This window comes from Papaver somniferum, chromosome 7, assembly GCF_003573695.1.
Source record: "Papaver somniferum cultivar HN1 chromosome 7, ASM357369v1, whole genome shotgun sequence".
NCBI classification, from domain to species: Eukaryota; Viridiplantae; Streptophyta; class Magnoliopsida; order Ranunculales; family Papaveraceae; genus Papaver; species Papaver somniferum.
This window is the reverse complement of record NC_039364.1, coordinates 231,404,231-231,412,456: the sequence shown is the minus strand read 5'-3', so window position 1 is coordinate 231,412,456 and position 8,226 is coordinate 231,404,231. Positions and strand designations below refer to the sequence as shown.

Sequence of the window (8,226 nt, the reverse complement as noted above, 5' to 3'; positions counted from 1 at the left end):
CTAGAGGTAAACTAGCAAGCTCCCAAGTCTGGTTCCGACGGACTGAGTCCATTTCACTAAATGAAGATTCTTATAGTAGATATCAAGACTTCTTACAAGTCCGGGGCTCAGACTAAGCTAGGCAAGTTATGAAGTCGGTTTCATAAGAAGTCTCCAGTATAATTGTTTTACTTCTCTTAGGCTCAACCTTAACTTCATCTTCCTTTAAGATAAGTTCTGACTATTTGAAAATAAATCTAGGGGATCAACAACACATCTCTAGTGAGGTACATGATTAAAAATAAACATGTTCAAAGAACTCAGCATCCCTAGATTCCGCAATAAAATTCACACCAAAGTCAGAAAAAATAAGAACACACAACCAAAAATCTATATGTAGAAGTATACTCAGCATACTCTATATAAAGACACAATCGACATTTTTGGTTTCTATCTAGTTCTTTTAGGAAGAGGAATGACAATCTTAGTCAAACACCCCCACACTTTGACGCATTCATAAGAAGGTCATTTACCTTTCCATACTCATCTGATCCTTAAAAGGGTACTGTATTCAGGATATACTAGTTAAGAGGACTGCCTCCCCCCCACAAAGCCGCAGGTAATCCTGAACTAATCAACATGGTAATTGTTATCTCCTTAAGGATACAAATATTATGTTCAAGGTTTCCAATTGGTTTTCAACTTCAAGTTTATACATCTTAAGGCTTCTTAGGCATCATCCTATCCCTAAGCAAGTATACAAGATAGTACCTCGTACAATCATTTACGAAAGTTATAAACCATCTTTTACCACAGAGGTTTTGGGTTGAACTCATGTCAACTAGACCTAACTGAATTAATTCTAAGGGATTAGAATTACTCTGAACATTTGTGCTAAAAGATTTTATATCATATTCATTTTACTTTTGTGTTCAAGATCCAAACTAAATTTGGGTACGCATCTTATGCTAGGTAGTTTATGCATTGACTTATAATTTTATGGTTCCAAGTCTACCATGCAAAACATTCAAAGACACACAAAATAAAACACAAGAATCAATTATGTTCACTTCATCAGATTTTCCTTTAAGCTTATATAGACCCTAAGTCCTATAACTGTTGCCTAAAAAATCGTTTCCCTTAGTTATAACAAGTTTTCCACATTTAATTAAGATCTTCAATCTCTTACCATCTTCAAGAGAACAAGATACAAGATTCTTGCATATGCTCGGAACATGAAAACTTCATTCAGTGTGAGAATATTACAGATATGAGCTTATGCTCGACCTTTCCCTTTTATGCAACCTCTGTCGCAGATGAGTTACTCATATCGAGTTTCTCGACATCCCTTATCCTATGATAAGAGGTGAACAGGTCTATGTTTCAATAAACATACTTAGTGGCTCCAGAGTCCACCCACCAGTCTCTCACATTGGTTATTAAAATAACTTCTGACATCATGTCAATGAACTCGTTTTAATTTGTTTCAACTAAATTAGCATTAAATTTCAACTTATTAAGGTTTTATGTTGTCTACACTTTAATAACAATCACCCTTAATTAAAGTAATGCCAGATTCATTTTTACGAAACATACCTTTCCTATGAAGACTATGCTTAAGTTGTATTTGATGTTCTCGCCTTTGTCAGCTTTGGAAGACTTGTGTTCATCCACATGCGCCTGGTAGCCATGTTCCTTTTCAATTTCATGTCATAATCCTCGTTTATACTCTGACCACAGACACGGTAATTTACCAATCACCTAATACACCACATCTCACAAATAATATATGAGTTTTGAAGATAAAATCTAGATCTACAAACTTCGTTTGAATCACCATTTCAAAAAACTCATGGTTACCCCATAAAAACTACTTTAGTTAACAACAAATTTCTGCCCGTCAGAATTTTTCAGGAACGTTTCTCTGCTTTGGAAAATATCAAAAAAAATACTTTTACAACTCCAAAAATTCTGAAATTTTACGTGGGTAACTATCAGGATTGTCTATTACATTGTGTCAAAAGGGTTCATCAAAATTACTTCTAGGTTGAGAGATAAATTCGAAACCCTACAGCTGACCAAAAATTCGTTTTTGTTTTTCACTCCTTAATTAACATCCATGATTATTACAAGTTATAATGTCTTAAGATTGTTCGGTGCAATAATCAAAAACAAGGAAAAAATCAAATAAGCAAAAGTTATTGATACTTAGCTCCTTTATAGTGGAAGTGATCGATTTGATGAAACAGACGAGCTCCCCAAATCCCCGCAACAACAACAAGGCAAAACTTTGGAAAAACAGAGTGAGTCACGTGTTCAAGACGTTTCCCTTAAGACATTAGCGCCCGGCTACACTCAAGAGTGATGCTATAGCTCTCACAGGACGGATATCTCCGGGATAAAACACCCTACTACACCTACTACTAGCATATGTAGTAGATGCTCAAACTTGAGCTTGGCAACTCCGAAAAAAACGTTAAGAAAAATCGTGAACGCTTAAGAAACGCTATAAAATATTTTTCCTTTAGGGGTCCCTCTAAAATATAGAGCAACCTCTTTCCCATAGATTTTACCAAAATAGTGAATTTATTTATATAATTGACAAAAACAACTTAAGAAGAGAAACTCCCCGATGTGGGACTAAAAGGTTTATATAGTCTCTTAAAACTACTAAAAACAGAAACTCCGTAGTATGGGATTAATAAGTTTCATTCACCAAAAAACAAAATTAAATTTATTTAGTTAAAAACCTTAAAACAACAATTAATTAATATTGTTTCCAACACTTTTCATTGCTTTTCGCTTCCGTGTTCTTTTCTATACAAAGAGCTCTACGTTTGATATTATTTAGCTCTTAGAGTGTCCACATTTCTATCTGTATTATGATTTGGGTTATAATGGGTGTGGAGGGTATATGTTTATCGGTTCAGCCAAAACTAGCTTAGGTTTCATTGATCCTCAGAATCACTTGTCTATACAAAGTCAATATTTTGTAATCTTTCTTTAATCTACATTGTCGAAATGTGCTAGAAATCCAATATGGTTAATTGTTTTGTTTTGTTGATTTGTTTTATGAGTGCAGTTCTTAATTTAAATAGATAGGGTATATATTGATAATACTAGATAGGGGTGTTCTGGCCTCTGGGAGTGTGCTGGAAGGTTACTTTAGCCTTGTCAAAGTTAAATCGTGACTTTGTGTTTACGCAAAATGTGTCATAATCATGTCTTGTCTTACCAACTGTTATAGTCGAAGGGCCTACTGTACCTGACACTATCCCATGAATTACAATTAGTGGAGTTGGGGATTTCTCGTCATTGCTAATGTCTACAAGACTGACTGCAGAATGTGCCAGCGCTACCTCATAGTAGTTGACTTAAATCACACCTCAGTGATATTTGAGCAAACCATATAGGTAAGGGATGACATCAGCACTCCATTTAATATTCAATATTCAACCTATGGTGATTATATCAAAGTAGAACTAGAACCCCCTTTCCCAAGCTTAAGCTCCTCAAGGTATTATAATTTGGTGAAACCACTCAGATCTGATCATAAGCAAGAACAAAATGGAAGAAGAATCGTCAGTTGAACTGCTAGGGGCTTCGCCCAGTCCTTTCAGTGAGAGAGTCATTTGGGGTTTACAGTTAAAAGGCATCAAATATGAGTACAAAAAAGAAGATCTAAAGAACAAGAGTGAAATGTTATTAAAGTACAACCCAGTTCATAAAAGAACACCAGTTCTTGTCCATGGAGAAAAACCCATTTCAGAGTCCATGATTATCCTCGAATACATTGAAGAAACATGGCCGGAAAGTTACCCACTACTACCCAAGGATCCTTACGAGAAATCTGTTGCTAGGTTTTGGATTAAATTCATAGAGGATACGGTATATCATTATTAAACTCCTATCTTCCTAATTAAGTTCAAAGTCATTTTCTTGTTTCAATTTAGTTGATCATTTTTGTGGTTTGCTTCTTTGTATATACAGGCTCCAAATGTTGTAACACTGCTTGTAACAACAGGGGAAGAACAAGAAAAAGCACAAAATGAAATTTCAGAAATGCTAAAAACTATTGAAGAAAAAGGTGGTCTTGGCGAAAAGAAGTTTTTCGGAGGTGATAGAATTGGAATGGTGGATTTGGCAATTGCACCTGTAGCTTACTGGTTGGGAGCAATAGAAGAAGTAGTAGGAGTCAAAATATCTGAAGCACATAAGTTTCCAAAGTTTCATGAATGGATTGAAAGTTTTAAGCAAGTTCTTTTGATCAAAGAGAACCTCCCAAACTATCATAATTTGTTGGATTATCTCACAGGCATAAAGGAAAGGGCGATAGCAGCGTCTCCGTGATGATATGACTATGAGATAGTGTAGTCTATCTGGATTTAGTATCCTTGTCATTTTATTGAAATCTCTAGTCTTTTTGTCGTGTGTCTGACAATTATCTCATTTTTTTCTGGTTCTCGTTTGAATTTGAGCTTGGATTTAGTAACTTGTGAACAATTGTGAAACAGAAAATGGGCTATATTGCCAAAAAGGTGAGTTTTCTGGGCCATATAGACAGTTAGGATTCTGCCTGGGTGAAATAGCCAATGTAATCTTTAAGTGAGGAGTTTACGTTATTATCCTTTTGGAAGGGATATCTTCTTCTCGTCTTCTCCGTCAATCATAAACCAGATCTAAAAAAAGCCAACACCACCATCGATCTATTTTTCCCATTTCTGTTTTCTCCCAAACAATCATCTTGTTGCAACGCTGAAAATGGTTTCTCCACCGTCTTCATCATATATTTCCACCGTCTACATCAACAGTATCATCATCTTTGTCCCCCTTCTACATCAACAACATCATTACAGATGAAATTGAAGACTTCATTGTTGAAAATGGTTTCTCCGCCGTCTTCAAACACCCAACACCAACTCCAGCATGATAATTAGGGTTAAACCGATAAATTTCACAAGATGTCTCTTAAAACTCGTAAGTTTCCAAACCCTAACTTTGTATTGATTTTATTTTCAGAATTACATGATTGATTCATCCAGTTGGTTGATTTCATTTTCATTTAATTAAGCCGGATGTAATTGGATTTCTTTATTTTAGTATAAATTTATGGGAGTTATGTGTTTGAAGTACCCGGTGATTCTAATCCTACAATGAAATTAGGATGTTAACTAAATGGTTATCTGTATTGGATGAAACTGATTTGCATCATGTTGTTGTAATGAAATTATTAATTATTTTTATTGTATGAAACTGGTTTTCATCCGTTGGTGGTCTTAATTTTAATGCTTCTCTATTGGATGAAACTAACTGCTTTTCATCTGTTGGTGGTCCTAATTTTAATGATTACCTCTATTGGATGAAATTGGTTTTCATCTGGATAATCCCATTCTTATAGTGTCTCCAAAGGTGAGATATAAAAATTGGGTTTCATCTAGATGTAAGGTACTAAGGTAGGATGTAACTGGTTTTCATCCGATACATGCAGAAATTGGCTTTCGTCTAGCTTTAAGATAGGATGTAACTGGTTTTCATCTAGGTTTAGTTTGTGGTGCATATTTTTTCAGCATGTTTATACTAGGATGAAAACCAGTTTCATCCAGGTTTAATATAATATAAACTAGGATGAAACCAGTTTCATTTAGATTTAATTTGTGTTGTATATAATTTCAGCATGTTTAAACTATGATGAAAATGGATTCATCCAAGTTTAGTATAATACAAACTAGGGTGATATCAGTTCTATTTAGGTTTAATTTTTGGTGTATATTGTTTCAGCATGTTTAAACTAGGATGAAACTGGTGGTTATATGCTACATGCCTGAATGTTATTCCAACCAAATGGTTTTCAGGATACCTGGAAATCCTTAACATATTTCTGATATGGTGAAATTAAGAAGCTGTAATGTCTCTCTTTTTGTCTGCCAATTTCAGTGGGACTTTAAGTTATATCTTCAACAACTTTATAGAAGATCGGGCTTTTAGCGAGGTCGTTAGAGAAGCCAAGAATGCTGGTTATACCGAGCCAGATCCAAGAGACGATCTGTCTGGAATGGATGTGGATAGAAAGGTAATTGAATTCCTTTCCCTCCCTCCCTCATGTCAGGACTCCGGAGCCTCCAATCAGGAGACGGGTTGGTTTATGGATAGAAACCTTTGTGCCAACCCCATCCTTATCCTTATCCACTGACTATCAGGTTGTAGCCTTTTTTGCACGCTCTGAGTGGTAAGATTCTTATAAGGTATCTATTTGATTGCAGGTCATAATTCTAGCTAGAGAATCTGGTTTAAGACCGGAGCTTTCTGATATCCAAGTGGACAGCCTTGTGCCAGAACCATTGAAAGTAAGATGAGAAACTTATAGATGTATGACTGCTTATTGCTGAGCTACTCAATATAAACTTTATGAATTTTTTCCCTGGTATTGCTGCTCCAGTCAAGTGCATCAGCTGAGGAGTTCCTGCGGTGTCTACCAGAATTTGATCAGGAAGTCGCAAAGAAACGGCTTGATGCGGAGGCTGCTGGTGAAGTAAGTATCTTAAGACATTTTTCAATGGATTGAAACTGGCTGCATAAGTGGTCAGAATAACTGGATGAATTTAATCTGAGGAATTCTTTGTGTAGACATTTGTCTTACATTTCATGGTTTTGTTTGTGGCATCTTAAGGTTCTGAGGTATGTTGGGGTAGTAGATGTTGTCCAAAACAAGGAATGAATGCAGGGGATGACATTATAGATGTGCAGGTGATGGTAATTGTGGTTGGCATGAGGCAGAGGTGAAGGATCTGCAATGGGTTACGTAATCTGTTTTTAGTTCTGTTTCACGCACTATGTTTTGCTCTGTTTCACGCACTCTGTTTTGCTCTGTTTCAGACACTCTGTTTTTTGCTCTGTTTTAATTCGTAAAACAGAGCAATTAATTCTGTTTTTTTTTTGTACTCTGTTTTTATTTGTACTATGTTTTTATTTGCTCTGTTTTTTTGTACTTTGTTCTTCTCCGAAGCAGTAAAGATTTGTAAAAGATAGGGACATATTTGTCTCTTCAGGTTAATAAATAAAATATATTCTGGGTCAAATGTCCTTTTTGGCTAAATGAACAGTATATTTCTGTTTTTTGGCTATATAAACAGTATCTAAAGCTAAGAATATATTTCACCCAGGAATCTTCTGGTTTGATCTGTTTGACCAATTTTGCGATTGTGAAATGGGTTTGGTGTCAAATGAGATGTTGAAGATTGTGAAACTGTTCGAAAAATTGTCAACAATTTTCATCGTCAAGTTTGGAACAGATTACCTGTGTGGTAATATGCCTGACAGAGATTATATAGAGCTTATTAACACTACTGCTGTGAGCCTGTGACCGTTTCTTTTCCTTCAAAAGGTGCTTCAAGAGGTAAACTTTAATCTTTAAGCAAGTTCCTTTGATCAAAGAGAACCTGCCAAACTATCATAATTTGTTGGATTATCTCAAAGGCATAAAGGAAAGGGCTATGAGATAGTACTATAGTTTATCTGGATTTAGTATCATTGTCATTTTTTTGAAATATTTAGTCTTTTTGTCAGAGTCTGAATAAATTATCTCGTATTGTTTGTTTCTGGGTCTCGTTTAAATTTGAGCTTGGATTTAGTAACTTGTGCACAGTTAGGAAATGGGTTTGGTGTTAAATGAGATGCTGAAGATTGTGATACTGTTCGAAAAATTACAATTTTCATTTTAAGCTTGGAACAGATTAGCTGTTCGACAATATGCCTGACAGAGATTATAAAGAGCTTATTACTGCTGCTGCCACGCTGCCACGAAGAGGTAAACTTTGCAAAACCATTCCATGAGGGTTCTCATAAGTCAAAAGTTTTGTTGTTTTGGGTTATCATAATATAATCAAATTTGGTAGAAAAGAAGATAGTGAACTTGAATTATCAGTTGTTACTGTTTTAAGTAATGATATTGAAAACTAGCTGCACACATTAGGAATGTGGAAATTTAGATAGTACCGATCGCTCACTGAATTCCTTCACAACTAGATGACTTCTCATTGTCAACAATATTCATCTAAGGTTATGCAAAATGTGATAGATTCATAGATGCAAGAAATCTTTTTGATCAAAGTGCTGGTGATAAAATGCAATATTATGGAACTCTGTGATTGCTGCTGCCAATAGTGTATGCTCAACAGTCAAATTTTGCACGCATGCATCCAACTGCAAATTCAGACTACATTACTGATGAATTCAGAAATCAAACTAAAA

The 8,226-nt window shown here is 35.3% G+C and overlaps 1 protein-coding gene across 1 annotated transcript; it reads left to right on the top strand.

Moving 5' to 3' along the window:
* The first annotated feature begins 3,422 nt into the window (after positions 1 to 3,422).
* On the top strand, positions 3,423 to 7,055 carry LOC113299809 (probable glutathione S-transferase). The gene is made up of 6 exons (XM_026548898.1): positions 3,423 to 3,867; positions 3,970 to 4,956; positions 5,914 to 6,049; positions 6,240 to 6,323; positions 6,416 to 6,508; positions 6,647 to 7,055. The coding sequence occupies exons 1-2, from the start codon at positions 3,547 to 3,549 to the stop codon at positions 4,327 to 4,329; spliced, it is 681 nt and encodes a 226-aa protein (XP_026404683.1). The 5' UTR covers positions 3,423 to 3,546; the 3' UTR covers positions 4,330 to 4,956; positions 5,914 to 6,049; positions 6,240 to 6,323; positions 6,416 to 6,508; positions 6,647 to 7,055.
* The last annotated feature ends 1,171 nt before the right edge of the window (positions 7,056 to 8,226 follow it).